Source organism: Erpetoichthys calabaricus, chromosome 6, assembly GCF_900747795.2.
Source record: "Erpetoichthys calabaricus chromosome 6, fErpCal1.3, whole genome shotgun sequence".
NCBI lineage: Eukaryota > Metazoa > Chordata > Cladistia > Polypteriformes > Polypteridae > Erpetoichthys > Erpetoichthys calabaricus.
The window spans coordinates 45833866-45859188 of record NC_041399.2 but is presented as its reverse complement, the minus strand read 5'-3'; the positions used below and the strand labels follow the sequence as shown (position 1 = coordinate 45859188).

At 36.6% G+C, this 25323-nt stretch overlaps 1 protein-coding gene across 1 annotated transcript; it reads left to right on the top strand.

The window, feature by feature from the left end:
• Positions 1 to 375: 375 nt before the first annotated feature.
• bpnt2 (3'(2'), 5'-bisphosphate nucleotidase 2) lies at positions 376 to 25243 on the top strand. The gene is given in 7 exon segments (XM_028803555.2): positions 376 to 1122; positions 1530 to 1692; positions 12167 to 12262; positions 14737 to 14771; positions 14773 to 14827; positions 14830 to 14898; positions 23203 to 25243. Coding segments are annotated over 7 exon segments (1023 nt in total). The 5' UTR covers positions 376 to 783; the 3' UTR covers positions 23469 to 25243.
• Positions 25244 to 25323: the final 80 nt, after the last annotated feature.

Below are 25323 nucleotides of genomic sequence, written 5' to 3'. Positions count from 1 at the left end.
GATGATGTGATCAGTTATTTTGTGTTTTATATCTTTAATTAAATTTGAACACTTTGCAGAGATATGTTTCCACTGTCATAATAAAGAGTCTTTTTTCTGTTGATTAGTGTCAGGAAAGTCAAATTCCGTGTAAAACAATAAACTGAAAACACCCAAGAAGGGCGAGTACCATTTACAGGAACTGTAGTTATGAAATATCCCGTAGTGCATATTAGTTCAAAATATATTTGAAGTTTTAATAGCACACCTCACGGCACTATTTATGTTAGCCTATTAAAATAAAGTCTTTCTAATGGGAGACGCAACTACTGCTTCAAAAATGACGCGGTCTTCACACGATGCAGAGTACAGGTGGCACTATTAACCCGGAAAGGGAACTCGTAATCTTTGCTCTTTGACCCAAGCGTGTTAGACGTGGAGCTGTAACCTGGAGAATTTTGTGTGCATATTTGATCGAGATCTGTTACGGCATCATCTCATTATTAAGAAAGAGCTTTGTTAAAAAATAAATTACGTCGATGTTGTTTTCTATTGGCACGCCTGGGAGCGGATAAGCTTCTTGTAAATCAGCACGCGGAACTCAGGCTTCATGTGTCAGTCTGTGGCGATAACATGGGATTGAATGGGCGTCGTTCTCGGGGCGCAGTTACTTGTGCACCTTTATAAAATATTTTGAAGTTACCAGCCAGATTAACATCAGGCCCCCTTCTGAAAGTGTCACTCGCGGAATTGCGATTGCTTAGGTTTCAGCGTACACTTGTGTAGTTGTCTTAACAGCTTGCAATGGCTCCGATGGGTATTCGACTGTCTCCCCTCGGAGTGGCCGTATTTTGCCTGCTGGGGCTCGGTGTAATATACCATCTTTACTCGGGCGTAATAGCCAGCAGACTGGCAGCTCTAAGACAGGGGAAGACCGTGGACCTGCGGGAACTGCTGGCGCTATCGGTGGAAGCTGCGGTGCTGGGCGGTCGCGAAGTGAAGAGAATACGAGAGGAGAATGCGCTGGAAGAGAAGACGAAGGGGAAAACGAAGGAGGGGGCGAAAGAAATGCTTACAATCGGAGACTTGCGTTCACATATCAAAATGTACCATCTCATCAAAAATACGTTTCCCTATATTAAGGTATATTTTACTTTCATCATCTAATGGAATGGTAATGATGTGTGTGCTACCATGATAGGTCTCAGTTGAGTGCTGCGTTAAGTCAGAAGGCATTCTGCTGTTGGTGCTTATTATTTCTTAATTCGTGTTTACTAATACAAAACTACTTGTGATCTCGCGTTACTGGCCATTGTTTACAATAAGTATTTACTGTGATTAAAAGCAACAAAAATGTTTTTCTGTACATACTGTGAAAATTACCATACTATGAGAATTTTGGTTTTCTTTGTTAAATAATTAATAAGCCTCTTTTTTAACTTGATTTTGCAAGATTACAAGCCTGTCATTCCATGATTTAATATATATGGAATTTTGTAAGATTTCCCTCATGCATTTTTTTTAAACAGAATTAATGCTTTGTTTTCTAGGTGAACTCAGAGGAACACGACCATACTTTGGCCGCTGAACATAATGTTTGGAATCATGTCATTCCTAATGAAATTCTCGAAAAAATTAAAGAGCCAAAGGAGGTGATGGCAGATAGCATAACTGTGTGGATTGATCCTCTGGATGCTACTCAGGAGTACATAGGTTTGTGTAAAATTGCTTTCCATATGTAAAGTGACATTTGGTTCAAGGAAGACATGCTGATAGCAAGGTCTGATGTTCCTTGGAACATTCGTAAAACATCACAGGCAGGGCTTCTCAATTATATCTTTGGGGGGGCTTCGGTGGCTACATGTTTCACTTTAACTTGTAACTAGAATTTGTTTATTTACTACTAAAGCAGTATGCTTTTTGGGCTTTGTTTTAGTTGCCTCGCTTGTAACAATTCTGAATCTTTAATTACCAGTTTAAGTTTTAAACAGCTCATACATTTAGGTTTTAATTGTTGCCCTTTTTCTTTTTTTTTTTAATTTTATTTATTAATTTTATTGTAATCGTTCCATACAAATAGATTAATTTATAACAAAAAAGAATTGGAAGACAAATCAAACCCCACCCTTGAAAAGGAGAGCTTAGCCAAAGGAGAATTGCTTAGGGCTTTTTAATAAGGCAACAATAAACAAAAGAAAGGAAGAAATATATATAGGTAAATAAAAATGGAGAAGGGAAATAAATGCGGTAATAGTTATTTCTCTTATTCTAAAATAATATTGATTAGATCCTGCCAGGTTTTGAAAAAATTCTGTACAGATCGTCTGACTGAGAATTAGATTTTTTCCAATTTCAAATAATATAAAACATCGGTTTCCCACTGACTTATCAGAGGAGAGTTAGGATTCTTCCAATTTAACAAAATAAGTATGCGTGCCAAAAGTGTAGTGAATGCAATCACCGTTTGCTTGTCCTTCTCCACTTCAAGTCCATCTGGAAGAACACCGAACACAGCTGTTAATAGGTTAGGGAGGATTGTGACCCCAAGGCTGTCTGAAAGGCACTTAAAAATTTTGATCCAAAATGATGTTAGTTTGGTGCAGGCCCAAAACATGTGACCCAGAGAGGCAGGAGCTTGGTTGCAGTGTTCGCAGGTTGGATCTTGCCCTGGAAACATTTTGGACAGTTTTAAGCGAGACAGATGAGCTCGATATATAATTTTTAGTTGAATAATTCTATGCTTTGCGCATATGGAGCTCGAGTGAATTCTCTGCTTTGCTACCTTCCACTCCTTTTCTGATATATTGATTAAGAGATCTTCTTCCCAATGTCCTCTTGGATCTTTGAAAGGTAGGGACTCTAATAGGATTTTATATAATGCGGAAATGGTGTTTAATTCCTCGAAATTGAGCAGTATTTTTTCCAGCATTGTGGAGGGTGCGAGGTGGGGGAAATCGGGCAATTTCTGTTTCACTATCTTCAAATTAGAAATTTTGTTAAAGAAATGTGTAGCTGGGAGGTTGAATTTTGAACATAATTGTTCAAAAGATGTAAATATGTTGTCTAAATAAAGATCTCTGAGCATTTTAATCCCAAAACTTTTCCAGGTATTAAAAACTGGATATGGTTGCGAGGGTTGAAAAAGGTGATTCTCTTGCAGTGGTGCCACGGATAAAAGATTTTCCATCTTAAAATGCTTTCTAAGTTGGTTCCATATTCTGAGCGAGTAAAGCACAATAGGGTTATTAGTATATTTGCGATAACTTGCATTTATTGGAGCGCAGAGCAGGGAGTATAAAGAAGTACTACAGGATTTTACTTCTATTGCAAACCAAGCCTGTGTATGTTCATTTTTTTGTGTCCAGGTTTTTATGGCTTGTATGTTTGCTGCCCAGTAATGATATCCCTCCATCTATTAATAATGAGATGCAAATGAACCACCAACTCTCCAGCTAATGTGCTTCCATTTAAACTTATGTGTGTCTTGAAGTATCAGTGCTAATAAAATGTTTTGAAATAAATGAGAAAGAAGGGAAGGGCTAAGTGGTACAAATCTGTTCTGGACTACAAAACATAGATAATGTTCTCAGAAAACAAAAAATCTATAATGTGATAAACATTTGTCTTGGAAGAATGAAAGTACTAACAAAGCCTGGCCTGGCTTGTAATCATGAATTTTGTTAGAGTGATCTGCATCTACTTTGGCCCTCCAGGACCACAGTTGAGAACCCATGACCTAAGGCATGCTGGCCTTTTTACATTCTACTATTCTGCTTTCTGAAAAATGTGGTGTTGTGAGATTTACAGTACATTTATACAATTTTTTTATGTTTATTTGTCATAGCTTTAAATTCTTAACACTCTGTTTTGTTTTTTTTTTTTCTTAATTCACCTTTTTTGAGTCTACTTTCTTAATTGTATACTAATAATGACAGAACAAAATAAAAGTGATGGACTCAAGTGCACGCAACACTGAAAGCCTAAAGGCTGATGCTGCTTGAGTGCCAAATCCATAAGCCTTCTAATTAGCAAATAAATGCGTAAATCAGTAGATCCCCTGGAAAAGCACGAAGATGATGTTAAAAAAATAAAATCTCTCCAAAAGAACATGCGCACATTTTTACTATAGTGTAGTTAAAACATTAGTAAATTAGCAGTTTTGTAATTTATGGAAACTGTAAAATAATGCCTTCTGTAATTAAAATCGAAGTCCATTAAAGCAAAGTTGGGTTGGAGCAAAAGGGCTGAACTTGAGAACCAATGCAATAGACCTTGATTTGGATTAACTGCATTTGAGAATGTTGCGTGATACATGCTCTCGTTTATGTGGTTACTTTTCAGGGAGCAGAGTACTGTTGCATAAAGTTCATTAGTATTTCTTAGTTCTCAACAATAGTTCTTTCTTATTTATTCCATATTTTTTAAGAGCAATACTTAGTGCTGGGCCGTATACCGGTTCATACCGAAAACCATTTTTTATTTTTGTTATGATATGGATTTTTCTTACACCGCAACACCAGTTTAAATAGCCTAAACGACGTTCAGAATGTGGCGCAGCCGGAAACTGTTTAAGGGATACCTTTTTCACTGCTACACCGCTAAACACATGCAACGAAGTGGAGGGGTTTCGCAGTGAAAATGGACAGAGAACATTCTGAAACTGAAGCTATAGCAGACAATAAAGTTGAACATGATGACGCAGAAGAACTTTTGCTGGAAAAAGGAGTCACGTCTGTTGTCTGGAGATACTTTGGATTTAAAAGTTCGGATGTGGACCATTATGTTCAAATGTGTGAATACTGTTTCTATACTACTGGATAATACTGCAAGCCAAGTTGTACTTGTTTTATTTTTTTCAATACTGTGTAATGTACCTGGGTACTGTGTAATAGTGTGACGACATGTTGACTTTATTCTCGACATTTCTACTTTATTCTCGCCATTTGTCGAGATTAAAGTCGACATGTTGACTTTATTCTCATAATTTGTTATTAAGGTAGAACATTGTAAACTAAACTTCATCTTAAAATTAATATTTAATTTACTAGATTTTCTCAAACCCCGTCATAAGTTATGTAGCACATTAAATGCTTTGTGTTAAGTGTTCCCAGAGCCATGTTAATCGCTACATGCTTTTTAAACTGACTTACACTTGCACTAAGAGGAGGCGCAGGCAGCACACAGAATACATTAATTTCATGATATTCCTGCTCCCTGAACATTTAGAATGCTAAGATAAATACTTGATATAATTTTCATGATGAAATGCATACTGTTTTTCTGGTGGGTTTACTCTGCGTGCTTCAGATTCCTTTCAAAGTCATGTAGGATGTGGGGTTTTGTTATGCTATATTAACCCTGCTAATGTATGTATTGCTCGTATTCACCCTGCGATGTGCTGTTGCCCCGTTCCAGATTTGCTCCTGCCTCGCACACAATGCTTACTGGGATAGGCGCAACCCTGAATGGATGGCATAATTAAACATGTATAACGAAGATTTTTTTAAAAGTTCTGAACACTCCGTGGTCTAAGTTTATAACTAGTTTTAATTTCACAAAGACGTTTATCGTGTGGTGATTGGTTATGTGGAGAAAGAAAAAGAAAGGACAGGAACTGGGGGTTTGGTACGTCAGACAGAGACAACACGCATGCAATAAAGAAAACCTGCTCAGATGAACATCCGTTGAATTCTGTGTTTGTGTCTCCGAACACCAGATCACAAACCCAACATTTACACAATATTTAAGTTAAACCTGTGCGATACACATTCATACATCCAGTTTTTTTGAAGCATTGTCACACCTGCCATAAAGTTCTCTACACTGAACATACACCTGGGGACCCCTTACTGCAAGGGAGCAGCACTACCGTGCATGTTTAATACCTGCTTTAATGCATTTCATCCTCAAAATGATATCAACTATTTATCTTGGCATTCTAAATTTTAAGAGAGCAGGGATATCATGAAGTGAATGTATTCTGTGCGGCGAGTGCTGCCTGTGCCTCCTCTTAGTGTAGAGGAAGTCAGTTTAAGAAGCACATAGCGATTAACAACTGGGTCGGGGAACACTTAACACAAAGCATTTAATGTGCTACATTAACTTATGACAGGGTTTGAGAAAATCTAGTAAATTAAACATTGATTTTAGGATGAAGTTTAGTTTATGACATTCTACTTTATTCTCAGTTTATTTTGTAATTAAAGTGGAAATGTCGACTTTAATCTCGATGGAAATGTCAAGAATACAGTCAACATGTCGACTTTATTCTCGACATATAGTTTTTTTTTGTTTTTTTTTGTTCCGTGTCCGTATTTTTTTTTTCTTCACCCTGGCCCTAATATGATTCCGTACGGCTATACCACAAATAGCATTATAAATGCAAGTTGCAGTTTTATTATTTATGTATATAGCTTAGCTTGAAGCAAGGTCCATATTAATGCAATTTGCCTTAATGATGGTTCAGTAGATAAAGATGTCATCCCCAAGTTGCACTTGTTTTATTTTATTTTTATTTGGTGAATACTGTGTAATGCACCTGGGCTTGAAGTCTTGAAGTAATAGTATTATTACTGGAAGTTGCACTATTATTTATTGTTATTATTTATTAGTTTAACTATGCAAACCATGTATTAATACTTTTATGCACATTAAAATGTTTTGGTTTTTTTTTTTTTTTTGTACAATGTACAATTCTTGTGACAGTGGAATAGGTTATTCTTAGCCAGTCTACTGCAGTAATTGCACTGGAAAATGTGGTTAACATCCACTCATGCATGGGGAAAAAAATACCGTTGAATACAGTGAAACCGGTATAATTTTGAAAAATACCGTGATATAGAATTTTGGTCATACCACCCAGCACTTGCGTTACTTTCTTGATAATAGTAAGGTGCTAATCCAGTTAGATGCTCTGTAATTGATCGTATTGTCTATTTTTAAATTCTTTGTTATTTCAATTTTTTATGAAAAAGGAAATGATCAGTGCTTTAGTTGTAACACAGTGGGACTAAATCAACCAACTTTTCACTTCAGTTGTTTTTCTTGCGGGCGGCACAATGGCACAGTGGTAGCACTGCTGCCTCACAGTAAGGAGACCTGGGTTTGCTTCCCAGGTCCTCCCTGCGTGGAATTTGCATGTTCTCTCTGTGTCTGTGTGGGTTTCCTCCGGGTGCTCCGATTTACTCCCACAGTCCAAAGACATGCAGGTTAGGAGCATTGGCGATCCTAAATTGTCCCTAGTGTGTGCTTGGGGTGTGTGTGTGCCCTGCAGTGGGCTGGCGCCCTGCCCGGGATTTGTTCCTGCCTTGCGCCCTGTGCTGGCTGGGATTGTCTCCAGCAGACCCCCGTGACCCTGTGTTAGGGTATAGCATGTTGGAAAATGACTGACAGTCATTATTGTACAAGCAAGAAAAACAATGGCAAAATGTCATGAGGTGCCACCTGGAAATAGCATCATGTTTTGGCCGAACTGAACAACCTTTTCAGTTTGGAGCTTGTGATTTGCAAACTATTATGTTTTTAATTATAAGGAGCATATTGATACTGTGAGCAGCACAGGAGCATTGCTGTAATGGACCTTGCTTTGTTTTGTGGTGTTTCCCTTTCTCCGCATACTAGGGGGCTCCGCCCCCTGCTCGCTTCGCTCGCCAACCCCTGGTGTTGGGAATGACAAAGAGCGTGATGTATGAATGAGATATAGAATAGTGTGACGGTGTAGATGATGCAAATAGAAAGCAAACAATAAAGTGTGTGGCACAGTGTAAAGGTTTATTTGAAAATTTCTTTGTACACGCCGTTTAAGTGTAAAAGGTAATTCCAGCTCAGAACTTGTAAGGTCATTTAAGATGGTTATTGTTGTGATCAGAGTCAAGTTTGTCAGAGATTAGAAAGAGTTGTGTCTTTCCAGGAAGTAATGGAATGACTTGGGTATTTATGTTTTCCACATTAATATTTTTTGGACAGAATATAGTGCGTTGTGTTAAAAGGGGCATTTGGTCTAATGAGATTGCTGTTCCAAATCTCTCTGTAACTAAGTAGTCGCAGATAAAGGTTTGAGGAATTGTAATAATATGTGGCTGAAGTCCATCTGTATTGGTGAGTGTACCATCTCTCAGTTGTAATAAGCAATTGTTATGATCTGGTTCTGGACATCGTATCTTTTTTACTAACTGTATCTTTTGAAAGCAATGCCAATTGTCTGCGTATTTTAGGGTGCACTGAACAATAGCTGAGTGCATGGCATCTGGAAGAATAGCTAATCACTGTCTAAAATCTCCTCCTCATAAAAGTACCTTTCCTCCAAATCGAATATTATTATTCATAAACGTTTGTTCATGCCATTGAACATTCATCAATAAACAACATTTTTTCAAGACGGATGTCACGTGCAGTGCCACCGTTAATGTTCATAGTGGATTCCGATTTGTAGGATCTAATGTAGTTGATAAAGATTTCACTTTCAGGTACATCGTCAGTTATAAGCTTCTGTAGATATTCAGTATATGAATGTAAAGAAGGTAGTCTAATTTGACCCTTTTGACAACAACGTGTAAATGTATAACTTGTATTGCTAGTTGTTTCTTCAGGGAAGTGAACTGAATGACAATGATTGCAAATGACATTCATTAATCCGAATGAATTTTCCTGGTGTATGTTTTGCTTGTGCCATTTGAGAGGCGCGTTGTTGCATGTGTAGTATTTGGGACGTGTTGTTTTGGAGCTGTAATCGATTTGTCTGTGCTGTGTGAGAAGCCCGTTGTAGCCTTCGCTGCCATTAACGTATGTCTGAGACGGGAGGTGTTTCGTTTTGAATCCGTGCCTGTTGCGATGCAGCACTTTGATTGATAGTTTGCGTCATGTGGATCTAGGATGTAGATTTGTGCATATTAAATGAACTATTGTAGGATCTAATGCAGTTCATAAAGTTTTTACTTTTAGGTACATCGTTAGTTAGAAGCTTTAGTAGAGCTTTGTGTTTTTGGAGTCGAGTCATTTTTTCTTTTAGAAATATGGATAAGTAATAAGGAGTATTGCACTCACTGTTAATATGGAGCCTTTTCTGCGGTTGAACGGTTAATAGTGCCTTATTGTAATGAGATCCACCTATGCTGCATAGCCGTCTATTTTGTTGTTTCTTTCGTGTTCGTGTGTTTGTTCCTGTTATCCTTTCCTTTTCGTTTTGTACCCGTGACCGTGTATTCATGACTTGTTTCTTTCTCAGCATGCGAAATATGGATAAGTAATAAGGAGGATCGCAGTCACTGTCAACTTTTCTGCAGTTGAACGGTTAATAGTGCTTTATTGTAAGGAGATCCACCAATGCTGACACCTATGCTGTCTAGTGTGAAGGTGTTGATGTTCACTTTAGAATATGTGGCTTTGGGTGTCACTTCTTATGGATGTGTGTGTGTGTGTGTGTGTGTGTGTGTGTGTGTGTGTGTGTGTGGGGGGGGTTGAGGATTGTTGTCGCGCGAGCGTCTTCTTTCTTTTTGTGTTCCTGTGTCTTGTTGAATCCCCCTGTTTGTGTGTGTCCCGTCCCTTGCTTGTAGGGTCTGTGGGGTGGTTTTGTGTTCTTTTTTTTGTGTTCCATGGGCTTGTTGAATCCCCCTCTTGGTGTGTGTCCCGTCCGGTGCCTGTGTGTGTGGGGGGGGGGGGGGGGGGTGCCTTGCTGTTGTGGGGGGGCCTTTTTTTTTTTTTTTTTTTTTTTGGGTCTAGTTTCGTGTGCAATGTGTTTCGTGCTTTGCCTGCGTTTCCTCATTTCTCCATTTTTCCTGTGCTCACTCCTTTTTTCTGTGGTCCTGTCCGCCTCTCGTGGCCCCTCATCCGCATCTCTCGCTCTCTTTTGTCCGCCTTTCTCGGCTCCTCAGCCGACTCTCGCGGACTCTTTTTGCGCCTGCGCAGTACGTCTTTTTGCAGCTACGGCCCATTGCCGGATGTGCCTGCGTCCATCATCCGGTTTAGCATTCTCGGTTAGTAATATGGATTCCTATTTTGATTGCAAACTTAAAATAAATTTAATATAAGTGAGCATTGAGTGAGTGTAAGTGTGCTTGTAAGTGGATTACAATGGACTATATAATGCCTCCTGCCTTTTAGCTCAACTGCAGTAAGTTTTTATGGCAGGGAAAAGCAGTAATAAAAAAAATTGAGTGGAAGGACATGTTACTGTCTAAACTAGTTAAACACACATTTGTCATCCTTAGTAATGTGAGTGGACATTAAAGTAGAACTGCAGGTTCTCTTGTTCAAGGATGGCAGCTCTGGCATAGTAGCTTGGGAAGGTAGTGAGGATGCCATCCAGCACCTTGCACAGTTGATATATGGTAGTGGGCAAAGGTGGGTTTACAGTTGTGAGTACATGAAACATATCTTTTAGGTAATTTAAACACTTAGGTAAAATCTTTTAAGTGTGCTATGCCATTGTGACATTCCTTTAAATTAATAAACCTACCGTAATAATCATATCCTGTGTCTTTTTCCATATGAACAACTGTAAACCTACTTTTGCCCACCCCTGTATATTAGACATGCCAGAGAGATTAGAAATTTTTAAGCAGGCTGAAAAGAATGTTGCTATGGGACTGGTATCCTTTCCTTCAGCTTACCAGTGTGAGTATTGATTTTAAAATCATTCATACAATTAATTGAGTGACATACATTGAGGTGAATTAGACATGAAATACACTGGAAATCATGTAAAAGTTGTCATGTAATAATCTCTAAGCCATGCAATTGCACTTCTAGTTGTAATATTTATATAGGCTTCCTAATGTTGTCTGATTTTATTTAGCTTGACATTTTTGAAAAAAAGTGTCCGTTTTAGTATTGGGATTTACTCACGACCAGGTGAGAATGAGCATGCATGACTTCAAGTTTTACTTTCCCTTTATTTAGTCATTTCCATTCTGATTTTCTTCATTTGGATCACAATTGCAACATGGTGAAAGTGTTCACCGACTAGCACTTTCTTATAATGTCTGTGATCACCTCCTGGGAAACTCCCAGACAAATCTGGGTCCTTTTGAGAGATATTAAGTCTCTAGTGGGTCCAAGGCACCCACTGAGCATTACAGCTACATGCTGAAACTGGCTTAACTGGTCCCTGTCAATCTGTAGACACAACCAGGCATGCCATTCTACTCCCAAGTCCTTGCACATCACTGAGCTCTTTACCCGTTGTAAATTACCTGTTGTAATTTACCTGTTGTAAATGCATCTAGCAACCCTCCACAGTAAATTCATTTCGGCCCCTTGCATTTGAGATTTTTTCTTTTGGTAGCTACCGAGTGCTGATGAATTATTGCATTATAATAATATGTGTAGGTGTTAATATATTAAGCAGTTCTTAGTTGTGTTTACTTATCCACTGGGTCATTCTCAACATCCTGCCTATAACTTTTTTTTTTTCTCTCTTATGTATGAGAGAGAGAGAATGTACACATCCCTGATTTGAAATTGACTAGTCTGATTAATAAAGTGTTAAAAACAGGCATATGTTGATGTACATTAGGGTACAATAGTAATACCTTATCTCGGTGGCTGAATTTGATATCGCCGCCACCGTATAGTGCTGCTCGGTAATGCCATTTCCTCCCGGCACCTGGTTAGTCTAGGAGTAGTTTCCCAGACTGTAAAAACCCTCTACTGACAAGAATAAAAGTTCTCAACTGACAGATGAAGATGATGATGAGTGATATTCCCAGAAACCAGCTTAATTAAACTGTCTTAAGGGGACAGTAGCCCAATAATTCTAAATCTGTGCTCACACCAATGGGCTGAAAGAGTTCTAGAGAGTGGCATGGTTTCTCAGCAAGGAAGTGTTGGGACCCTGCCTTAGTTAAGAAAGGAAGGGCAATCAAGACATTTCCTGGGTTCCTGATCGGTTCCTCTTAAAAATACAGTTCTTTAGTCCTCTGCTGTTTTAATGATTATCTTTAGAAACTTCCTTTGAAATTTGACGTTATCAGTCTTGTGAAGAAATGTTTGACAGGTATTATTCTGGTCTTAATCAGAAATCAGCTTGTATCATTCCTCCTATGTTTGCATCTTGACAGACTCCTCTGCTTCATTCATCACAATCTGAATAAACTAATAATATCGTTTGGAGTCTTTATAACATCTTTCAGATTAAAATGAAGAGGGCACTTGTGCATTTTGTAATCTGTATTGCTTTATTTTCATGCAGAAGACCTTCGTGAATATGTTACCACTATGGTATGTGTCGCTGTAGATGGTGTACCAATCATTGGAGTAATTCACAAACCTTTCTCTTCATTTACTGGTAAGGCCTTCATAATAATACAAGTTAACTATTTTAATTGTCATAAGAAGAAATATAGGTAGGAGAACATACAGCTTAAATATTTCTAATGTACTTTGTATGGGAGACCGATAAAACTGCTATTGTTATGAGTAAGTTTTTTAGGTCTGTGCTTGGATATATTATTTAGATATGAATAAAATGTACATTTGTATAAGTAGTGCAAGCAATATGTAAAATATAATGTTAATATTGAAAATGTAGTGGAGGTAAGCAAGGACTAGGGAATCTTATGTTTTAGAATCCCGTAATCTGTTACCAGTCCAGTTTCTGTTGCAGCTTGTACTTTCTTTCTGCAGCAGTGTTTCTTTTTTTGAAAATGTTTTTATTACATCTCATTTACACCCAACATATTAAACAAATTTTTTCACAAATTGATTTGCATACCATAGCTCACATTGGTATTGCATAACATTACTTCATTAAGTGTTAGAGGGGGTTAGGACTTCACAGAGTAACTTGTCATGTTGTGTTGGAGTTTTTTGGACATACCATACATATAGTATGCCATATAGTTTTGTTTTTATTGTTTGACATGATTTTTCCAGTTAGAGATTTAAGAGAAACATTGTACAGGTCATTCTTGCTGATATTATTCTACTTGGTTCTTACAACAAACAATTGGAAAAATTAGCACTTAATTTGTTTCTAAAGATAAAAAAAAATCCTTGTGCTACTTCAAATATTCACAAATACTACTTCCAGCAGAGCTCAGCTAAGCCGTGTGACTAAAAACATTTTAGTCAGCAGTTTTGCAACCCTGCAAGGCCCTGAGAAATTAATATACATATTTTGTCATTCATTTTCTATGCTTGAACCTGAGTTATTATTAAGGTTGGCTGAAATGGTTTGCAATGCTAAAATGCAGGTTTACAAATTTGCAAGTTTTTGTTGTATGTTATATAAACATATTTTTGTTTTACAGTTAGACTAGTGTGTTGAATTGGAAAATTGTGACCAGCTGATTTTGCTTTGCTCAGAATATTTGCTGAGAAGATGTTTTCCTGAAGATTTTATACAGTAAAGGACAGGCATTTAGTGTTTGTTGTACTCTTGGTTCAGGTTCTTTAGTTTCGGTTCAAGCTGGTGCTGTTTGGATATTCTTGCAAAGCAAAATCTTCCCATGAAATGCATGCACACTGTAAATGTGATTGTAATGTATTGTTGAAAGATGAGCATGATCCTTAAAACTACATCTTGATGACAACTAGCATTCTAGCAAAGTGACTATTGACAAGGTCAGTATAGCTGTAGAGAATAGAAGACCTAAGCAGTCTCCTGAGACTTTGTCACTTGTAGTCATGGGAGACAAAAATCAACAAACATCCTTTTTGGTAATAAATAGCATTTTGTGAAAGATAAGAATTGTACCTTTTAATCTGGAACCTTCAATGCACAATTGTTTTTTATACACTTAATTTTTTTTCTGTTCTGACAACATCCCAAGGCAGTTTATATAATACAACTTAAATGTTTCTAATTAATTTTATTTGATAAAACAATCGTCTCTTTTATGGGACAATTCCTTGCTGCATCTTCTCATATAAAACTTGGTATACTATTTTTTTTAATTTTTTTTGAAGGTCTGAAATAATTAGTTGTTTTCCCAATTTGTAAAGTAAACACTTCATACCCTGATGTAAATTGTAGACCTGTTGTACTCTAGTGAAAGAAAAAATTTTATATCATGTTTGTCTTCCACAAATGAGCAAATTTGAAAGCTGTTTGTGTATTTAAAATTTACCAATTTTTTTATTTGCTGATTTGCAGATTTTGAAAATAATCAGTATTAGCAGTTTGTAATTTTTTTTAATTAGCAGTTTTTTATTTATTTTTTTCTTTTAATCACAAGTCAGAGTTGCAGGGAGGTGGATCCTATTGATGTAGCACTGGACATGAAATGAGAAACATTTTGTGAATGTGCTCTTCGCATTGAACTGGTACTTCCTTCTGGGATTGTTCCTGCTTTGTGCCTCACACTACCATGATTTGGGGGTGGGGATATAAAATTAGTCAGTGGACACTTCAGTTGTATTTATTTTATGCAACAGTGAAAACAGTTAAGACCATCAGCTTCTTAATTGTCAAATGCTGCAATGTGGTTGGCAATCTAAGCTAGTTAGGAGTACAGAGAGGGTAAGTGAGTAAACTACATTTTACATGACAACTCTGAAAGTATTGAAGAAGCATAACCTTGGAAGAATCTTACATAATAAAATATATCTTAGACAGCTATTGATCTAAGAGGTCCATTAAAGGTGGTTAGGACTTCAGCAGTGTACCCCTGTAGAATAACAGAGTAGCCTAGGGACAAAAGCAATCATTAAAAAATGTTTTTCACATGAGCTGTATCTAGAGAAATATATATATTGATATTTTCTTCTGTTAAAGTCATCTTGAACTGCTAAAAAATAAACTGGTCTGCTTTATTTCAGCTTGGGCAATGGTGTCCGGAGGTTCCAATGTAAAACCCTCGTAAATCTTACAATGAAAAGTCTCCGGAGATTATTGTTTCTCGTTCTCATGCTGAAAGGTGACATCTTTTGCACAGAAAGCCTTTGGAAATAACACCAAAATTCACCCTGCAGCAGGGGCAGGTATGTTATTTATAGAACTATCCAATACTCTGCGTAGGTAACATGTCTCAGTTTTGCCTCCTCTTAAATTCAAACCGAAAATCATTGTATAGTTTATGTCTCGGTACAATAATTCATTTGTAAAACAAGTAATTAAGAAATTAATTGCTGCAGTGTTAGGTTCATAAAGGTCATTTGATCATCTAAAAGTTGTCTTAATATTTCACAGAAACATTTCTTAAACATTATCATGTTTTCCAGTTTCCTACAACCCTTTGTATGAAAAAGTACTTCCTGGATTCCATTTTAAATGCATTCTCCTTTTCTTTTTTTTCTTTTTTTTTCTGAAAACAAGATTTACTTGCTGCACTTGTTTACTGATTGAATCCATATCTCAGACAAAGGAGTTCACATCGCTGCATTACAGCTTGCATCAAGAACATGGACACTAATGACAGGCAGAGTCCCATAGTAACCATTATATTCCTGTAAATTTTTTTTCAAAGAAATTAAATTTAAACTTCTATATTAGATTCAAGATTCTTTACTTGTCACATGCATAGTTTTACAGGACAACACGCAGTGAAATGCATCCTGATCTGCTTATCAAAACTGCAAAGTTAGAAGAATATCAGTTAGATTAACAAAAAGTCCTAGATTGAAAGATACCAATATAATAGGACTAAATAAATAAGTAAATTTAAGTGAAATGAAGTATAATTAAGTATTAAATTGTAGCGGGGCTACATAGTAGTAATAGTGTTGTCAGTGTTAGTACCATGTGCGTCTTGTTTCCATCATCCCGTTTGCTGTTTGTGTGTCAGTAAATGTTACGGGTACGGATAATGGGAGGAGACCGCAACCCCAGTCCTGGAAAGCCACCTGTTTGCTATTATTCAATTACATCCATCTCAGGACTATTTAAGTAACCAGGGAAAGAAGAGGAGGAGGAGGAGAGAAGAGGAAGGAAAGGAGATTTTTTTCACATTCACGACCACGAGCTATCTGTACCTGTTGTATTCCACATCGCGTATTTCCATCCAGTTTGTTTTTCTATCCGCCGGACTTCAATAACCTCATCACGAGAGACCCCGGGGTCAGAATTCATCATCCACCACGCAGCGAGGATTCATGGTGAGGCTGCTCCATTTTGTCTGGGAAAATCAAACGACTCATTTTTCGCTAGTTCAGTCAACCGCATTCAGGACAGTGTTTATAACCGGACTCAAGTTCACATTCATTTCTGTATCTCATTCAGTTTGTTATTCGTATTGCTTGTTATATGTTACGGGGCAAGGGAGGGTTTATTGTTTGTGTGTGTACATATATAAATGGTGTTGTTGCTTTGGTGGAGGGATTATATATATATATATATATATATATATATATATATATATTGTGCATCTTACTTCTTGTTGTTGCTCGTTTAATATAATTACGTACCTATTTTACATATCATCTGTTTTTGTGAGCTTGATTAAACCGTTGATTGTGGGGAAAATTTTTATTTGTTAGAGGTACAGCTTGATATTTAGATTCAGCTCAGTAATTTATCCAGGCCACTGGTCTTGGAGGTGTAGGTGCCGGCCGGGTTAGGGGTCGGCCGTAACAAAATTGCAATAGTGCAGTGATTATTGTTCAAAACCAATGTTAGACAGGTGCATAGTGTTAAAGGACAGACCAGTTTCCAAGACAAGGTAAGGGTAGATGGAATGGTACAATTACAGTCCAGTCTAAGTATGTGGAGGGTCATGGATGAGATGGCATGTTCTGATTTAACAGTCTTATGGCTTGAGGATAGAAACTCCTTCTGAGTCTCTCTGTCCTGGCCAGGATTCTACAAAACCTTTTGCCTGATTTTAACAGATGAAACAGGCTATTGCTGTGATGAGATGAGTCTTTGATAATCCTGAGAGCTCTGGTCCTGCATTTTCTGGTGTAAATGTCCTGCATGGATGGTAGAGCTGACCTGCAGCAGCGTTCCACTGCACAGATCACTCTCTGTAGGGCTTTACGGTCCTGAACACAGCAGTTTCCAAACCAGGATGTAATGTTCTCTTTCAGGATACTTTCCACAGCGCCAGAGTAGAAAGTCTTTAGAATCCCTGAAGAGACCCCAATCTTCCTAAGCTGTCTAAGATGGTAGATTGGATGTGTTCAGACAATGTCAGGTCCTCAGAGATATGAACCCCCAGGTATTTAATACTGTTCACCCTTTCCACTGGAGTCCCATTAATGATGAGGGGCTTATAGTCCCGCTGTTGTCTCCTGCTGAAGTCCACCACCAGCTCCTTGGTTTTGCTGATGTTGAGCTGGAGGCAGTTTTCCTGACACCACAATGTCAGGTTCACAACTTCATCCATGTAGGCCGTCTCATCGTTGTTCACGATGAAGCCCAGTACCACCGTGTCACCTACAAACTTCACGATAGTGTTGGAGGAATACGTGGCCGTGCAGTCATGGGTGTAGAGGGAGTACAGCAAGGGGTTAAGAACGCACCCTTGTGGAGCTCCTGTGTTGATGGTGATGCTGTTGGAAACACAGTTACCAACCCTCACTGCCTGTTGTTCTTCCTGTGAGGAAGTCCAGCACCCACACACAGCAGTTGTTGAGTCCTAAGTCTCTCTCAGTTCGCAAACAGTCTACAGGGGTATTATTGTATTGAATGCTGAACTATAGTCAATGAACAACAATCTCACATAGTTCCCCTGTTTCTTGTCACATGGCTGAGGGTGGTGGCACTACGTGAAGAAATGGCGTCCTCCGTCGATCTTGTTAGGACGGTAGGCGAACTGGAGTGGGTCAATGGTGCTTGGGATGGAGGATGAGATGATGTCTTTCAGTAGCCTCCGAACACCTTCATGACTACTGATGTCAGTGCAAACAGGTCGGTAGATCATTCAGGCACGAGGGCTTATTGTTCTTGTTGAACAGGAACGATTGTGGATCTTTTGAAGGCACATAGGAATCACGGATTGCGCTAGAGACTCGTTAAAGATGGTGGTGAGTATTCCAGCTAGTTGGTCAGCGCCACAACGCAGCAGATGTCCAGAGAAGCAGTCTAGTCCCGCCGGCCTTCCTGATGCTTACCTTGCTTCAGTGCTGCACGCACATCGTGCTCTGCAATGCTGATGACGTCACCGTCCTCAATAGTCAGGCAGTAATTGGCGCTAGCTATGTAACCAGCCTCAAAACGGGGTGTTGAGTTCGTTAGCAAATGCAAATGCAGAGTTTGCGCTTACTGTCACGTGAGACTTTCCCTTTGTAGTCTGTGATGGTAACACAGTCCTGCCACATGCTCCGTATTAAAAGATCTTTAAATAGTAAACTTTTAAAATATAAAATTCTTGTGAACTTAAACAACATTTTTTCTAAGCAGTCCAAAACTCGGTCTCCCTGTTCTCCCCACCTTGTTATCTGGAATTTTACAAGTTTCTTACTTATATCAAAGTATACATCATTAATCTAAACTAAAAAGAAGATCCACGCACACATGCCATAAGAACTCCTTTTATGACTTCACCCATTTTTTTGAGTATTCTCACCTTATATGTACTCTTTGTCTTCAGCTCATTACACAACAGAACTGGGCAATATGACAAAAATATTATCACAATTTTTACTGTATTGATCTATCTCGATATTTATCTTGATATAGAACTTCATGTTACTGTTTTCAGTTTTTAAAGAGTATATGTTTTAATACTACGAACTGAAAAAATAAGAGGCTCATTATAGTGTAAAATATTTATTATCGACAAACACACAAATGCAAACTATATACCTACGAAAACTGAAAAAGTTTTCAATGAAGTAATTGCAGTTACCTACTGTAACAGCGTAAAAGTTGCATTACTGGTCTTGATAAATATTCTAGCTGTATTCTGTAAAACTTTTAATGTAAAAATCTGAGGTAAAGCAATTAAAAAAATAAATATATTTTGGATCTTTTCTGAATTAAACAATAAAAGCAACACACATCATGTACTATTACACACCAAGGTTATTATAGTTTTGCCTTTTATATTAGTTTTTTATTTCTATATTTTTTTCTGACCTTACTTGGAAATTCAGTTTAGTTTTAGTTTTCCTTCATCGTGTATTTTAGTTTAGTTTTTATTTCACAAAGACATTTCTATTTATTTTGATATCTATTAATTTCAGTTTTTAGTTTTAGTAATTATGGCATGGAGCTCCTACGGAGTTTTTAGTTTTCTGTCACAATCAGACAACTGTACATGTAACAGATTTGGATATGAGTTTAATGTTCGTGGAAGCTTACTACGCTACATGGTTTACTATCTGGTTTTGTTTTTGTCTGATAAAAACATGCATAATCTAAACTAGATACTGAATATGAACGATTTTGCACAATTTTATAATTTTTAAAATATTTTCTCATGAAAATCACGGGGGCTTAGGAAGAACAGGGCTCATAGGCTTGAATCGGGTGTGCAGTACCCCACCTAGCTGTATTGAGGGAAACAAAGAAAAACAAGCATGTAGTGTCAAGGTTAGGGGCAGTGAGACTTGAATAGCCCAGCATAAAGGACAGTAAACCCTATAATGAGCAGAGCAAGAGCAGGTAATAGGAGTACGGACAGGCATAAAAGGACAGAGACAGCATCTGAGATTAAGAACAATATATACATTTATCTAAACCCGTTTATCCAGAGCAGGATCGCAGGAAACCTGGAGCCTACTGCAGCAGGTTTGGATGTAAGGTAGGAAAACTCCCTGGTATGTGATATGTATGATAAGGCATAAGAACAAAATGACTATGATATTTCAACTGTCTATTTTGAGAGAGAGAGAAAAACATTGAAAAAGGAGACAAATATTTTAAAATATAATTCTGCTAATGGATTACTTTCACAATATCAGGTATATTGAGTTGTGAATATGAACTAAAAAAGATAAATTAATAAATATAGAATCAATATAAAAACCCATTAGTATGTTTAGTTTTTCATCACTTGGCAGACTCTCTTCGCCTACCTACCTTTGTTTGTATCACTTCATTGTTAAACAATGTTTTTAAAGCAAAAGTGATTGGTCAGCAACAGTATGCTGATGTTGTATGATGACCTAGTCAGTCTCGATCAGTGCCGTTTTATTTTCAAAAACCGGGAGTGGTCTCCCCTAGACTTTTTTGTATACTCAGATATGGGGATGGATATTTGAGGAGTAAACCGCAAGACAGTGATTATATTTTTTATATAATGTACTTAAGAAACCATCAACAACAAATCAAACCAAATGAATATTTTTATAATAATTGTTTAATATATTAAAGTTGAATAAATCGGACTCTGCAGCTGCATGAATAAAAAAATAAAAATCGAGAATGTGTTCAGGTAAAGTACCACTTCCAGGTGATGGATTTCCCAAAAGTTAATACAGATTTACAATTGTGGTATAACAACCACATGCCGAATTTCATCCATCTATCTAGTTGCGTTTTTGAGTTATTGTGTTTACACACACGTGCGCACACACACAATTCCAAAAAATGGTATTTTTGGACTCTGGGGGGTCTATAACGTCAAGATTCGTCAAAATATCAAGGTCATATTTTTTCATGATTACTATACTTTCTCAATACTTTGTATATGAGAAAGTAAAAAACGATTTCTCCTGTGTGAAGTGGCAGGTGAATTACTGTCAACAAAAAGCAGTCACCATAGAAATAAACTGAAACGTTACTCACTTGTGATTTTTTTCTGTCCATATGGTAAAGGTTTTGTTGAACAGCACATTATAATTTCAGCCATTTGAATTGCATCTTGATATACAATAAGCGCAAAGAAAGCGGCACATAAATCGATTTCTATTTCACACGCTTTACGCGCCCGCATTCAGCTTGCTCTGTCACCACAAATGCTGTATGAACACTTGCCTTCCATCAACAGCTGCCATTCACTTGATGAAAATGTGCAGGCAGCTCGTGGTGGATGACTTTCTCTTTTACAGTTAAAACTTATAAGGGTTAAAGACTAACAGCAAGAATATTCATTAAAAAACGAAAACTAAAAATATTTTAGTAAATTATTATTTTATTTCCGTTAGTCTTTCCAGCTACTTTAATAGTTTTTCATTTCGGTTTTGTTAATTTTATTTCAGTTCACGAAAATGTTTTTTTAATAATAGTTTTAGTTTTGATTTTAGTTTTCGTTAACTATAATAACCTTGTTACACACTATGCATTTTTTTTGCTTAAAAGACTATTTTGTTTACCATCTCTGGCTTTGTTGACACTCCTTTGCATGTGACAATGTTACGTCCTGTGCTAAAAGCCCTTTCAGAGGGTGAATTGGTGGCGAGTATACAAAAGTAGTGTCTAGCCAGGAAGCTCACTTTAGGAAATACTCCTGTGTGGATATTCCATCATTCCAGTGGACTGGTTTCGCTGTCCACACAAGTCACTGAGAGATAGTTATCAAGTTCTTCTTCAATAGATTATTGATCTGTGAGTCCAGCTGCAGTGATAGAATAATGTTTCTTGAAAAACTGCCCAGTGTCTTCACCTGCTGTTTTTTTTTTTTTGGCTAGTGTTGGTGCTTCTCCCTCACCCTCGTGGTGTACTGAAAGATTTGTGAAGTCCTACAGTTGATGTGCTGCGTTTCATATAGTGGGTTTCGAACTGAAGATCAAGATGTAATGCTGATTCTAAAGGTTATCAGTAGCAGCAGCAAAATATTTGTCATTCAAGTAGCTTGTGACAATAGTTTTAATTTTCTTTGAGAGGTCTGAGTCCTCATCCTCTGTCTTTAAATCCTACTCAACAAGTATGTGGGGCATAGAATTTTTTTGACCGCACATCTGTAAAAATAAATGGAGGATTTAGAGCCTTGTGGACAGAGACTGTAGGATACAAGTATCTTGCCTCTATATGTTATGCATGACTTTGATATCTGACTCATAAATCTGTGGTAGTGGCAAAGTATCTCAAATCTTTCAATGCAGTCTCCAACTTTGCCCGACATTCTTCATAAAACTGCAGCAGTGCAGTTTGAGAAAAATGTTTTCAGCCAGGAAGATGATACCTCGAGTCGAGGACTTCTGTTTCAAAAACATTCACTGGCATCGTGTCTTTCACTGTGACTTTATTCTTGTTGTCTTGATGCCTTCTTGATGCTCTGTTATATGGGGTCATGGCTGTAAAAGTTGACATAATAAACTACTGTCTAGGTACAGCCCCACTGCTTGAATGATTGCTAGCTACATGACTTGAGTGTTCTTTCTGGAAATCATTGTATTTGATTGGATGGTATCTTTTGAGATGGTGGAATAGATTTATTGTATTTAACAGTCTTTGTAGGTACTTGGCAGCGGCATATCTTGCATACTGGGTTTATCTGTGATTGGTTTGATTTTTTTGATAACCAAACTACTTCCAAACTTTTGATGATGTGTGCCCTTTCTTTGGTATTATTGCTTTGTGAGCAGCGAACACATTTTCCAGCTCAGCTTCACTCGCCAGGTGTTTGTCTTTGAACATCGTTTCTCCTCATGCTTATGACCATAATGTTAATTACTGCCTGACCTTCTTCATGCTGTTCTAACGTTTTGCCATGTCTATGTGTTGTGTGATAGACCACAAGCCCAGTCTATTGGGTAAAAAATGTTTTGTCGAATTTTATACCTATAAGCCCATCATTATCAAAAGAAATGTTTTTCATGAAAAAATCAAGACCGTTTTTTGCCCAGCACTATAAAACAACATGAAATAGTTTTGTAAATTACATCTGATACCAATGGCTTCTAGTTCTAGAATTAATCTTTATCACTGTATCAAAGGCACTCTGAAAATCCAAATTAAATTATTTGATATACTTTTCTTTTGTCTGCTGTTCCAACAGAGTGATGTAGTAGGATTGTTCATTCATTAAAATATGCTAGTTGTTACTTTTATGAAAAAATGTATGCTAAAAATCTCATTATAGATTCTATCGTTTTGTACAAGATAGAAGTAAATGTTTTTGGTTCATAATTTTTAATATTCTGTTTCGTCTTACTTCTGTATCAGAGTGGTATTTGCAACCTTACAGTCATTAGACATTTCTGCCATCTAAATTGAACGCCAGAATATGCAGAGTAAAAGATTTTATATGATATTTAATTTTATTTAACACTGCCGATTCAGTCTTTACATTTAACTTTTGTCTTTGGACATTTCTTGCATTCATCAAAGCCAAAGATAGTGTTATTCTTAACGACTTTATGAAACTTGAAATGTGCTTTATTAAATTAAAGTCTCATTGGGTAAAGCTGACAGTGTATTTTCTCTAATTGTTTTCTTTTGTGCTTTTTACAAAATTACAGGCTACAAAGTTCTTTCTCTTCTGGATATCCCTGATGAGAGCCATGAAAAAGCAGATGTATATATTCATGTGACCTATATTAAAAAGTGGGACATCTGTGCTGGCAATGCACTGCTAAAAGCCCTAGGTGGTCATATGACCACCTTAAAAGGCGAAGAAATTGACTATTCTGGGTCTGAACGAAATGATGCAGGTCTTCTGGCGAGTATAAACATTAATCACAAACTGCTTGTAGAAAAACTGCCAGATCTGCAGGAGTCTACGTAAATATAGACCCATTTTTTTTCTTTCTTTCTTTTAAACCAAGCCTTGGGATTTTTTGAGTTTTGGGGAGAAGACTAATAGAAGGATTTGTTTTTTCATCATTGCATTAGTTAAGATGTGTTATAGTTGGAGTTTTCTTGCCATATACTACATTTTTGGAAAGATTTAGTTGCCAAAACAGAATTTTTATTTTATGTTTCAAGTAAATTATTGTAAAGGGTGTCTCTAGATTGGATTGACATGGTGCAATTTTGGCCACAGCATTTAATTGTGCAAACAGCATTAACTGTAGCAATTTCATAAAAGATGAGAAAGTTTAGAATTGGATATGTTAAGAAAAAAAGTGATCCTAGCATTAAAGTAAATAGTAAAAGTTAAAATTAGCTTACTGAATATTAGATGAATATGTGACTTGCCAATATGGCTTTCTAATGAGAATGCCTGCTGTGTACATGTTTTGTTAATTTATTATAGCATTATGCCAATATGATTAAGTGCTTGCTAATTATGTTTTAGTAAAGTGACCATTATGTACTGTAAAAGTGAATTGAAAGCAGATAACACAATTTAACAATTTATTTGTTCTTACATTTGTATATAGATTAATCTATAAGTTGTGTTTTGTTTTTGTGTATAGGTGTTTTTGGAAACATGAGTCTTACTATTTTGGTAATACTTTTGTGGGTTTACATTGCACAGTTCAAAAGCAAGGTGGGAAATAATTACTTAAGAAAATATTATATAACTTTCCATAATTATTTATTTTTTATTCGTTTGAAACCTATATTCACCTACAGGAATAATGTGATGAAATTAGTTGTAATTAATTGTACTTGTCAAATATTTATAATTTGTCTTTCACTGAAATAATATTATATATATATGAAAAATATCATATGAGAAATATTTCTGCAATACTGATGATGTGCATTCACTGTGATCATTATAGTTATTATACAGTACATACTATGATATTTTTGTATAAGTAGGCTTAGTGTTTATTTTGGGTTTTATGTAAACAGTAAGTTAACAGACAAGGAAGCTCAAATGTATTAGTCTTTTACAACAGTCCACCCTCACAACTTCTTTTCTCCTCACTCATTTAACCACATTACATCTTGTGTGGTTTCTCTTTATTATACCCCACGATTTATAACGGACAGATACCATATTTCATCCTACCATCTGAATAACTGCTCAGATTATCTTTAAGTATTCTTAGCTGTTTTACTGTCACACATTTACTATATAAATGTACAGTATTAATAAGTATCTGTTACATCTTCATTAAATGCTAATTCCAGTTAAAACATTGACAATGCCTTGTAATAATTTGGGATTATGTGTGTGTGTATATACAAAACCAGTCTCTTTGCAATACCTTTTCTAATGATATTTAAAAAATGCTGAAATGATTTGTTTAGTTCAGGTGAAGATCAATTGAGAATATTTGGGAAGCAGCACTCTTTAAATCTTGAAATCATAGTATTTTATAATTCCGTAGAACATTTATTATTAAATTGTATGCTATACAATGTGGGGTCAACCTTGTTTTTTTTAACTCGTAAAACATTTTTTTCTCTAAGTATATTTGTCTTCACTGGTTTGAACATTTTTTTATTTATTGAATTCAAAATTGAAAAAATCATTTAACTGCAGTTTCAATTAAACCTAAAATATTTACAGTGTCTTGTAAAATGTCTCTTGAGTTATGGTACAAGCAATATTCCTATACCATCTGTTACATTTTAAAATAAATGGAAAATATTTTAATATTACTATCTGTACATAGTTTTACAAATCATAATTTGTTCATTATGTGTAATGTGTAAAATTATTTGACACACCAGTATGACTT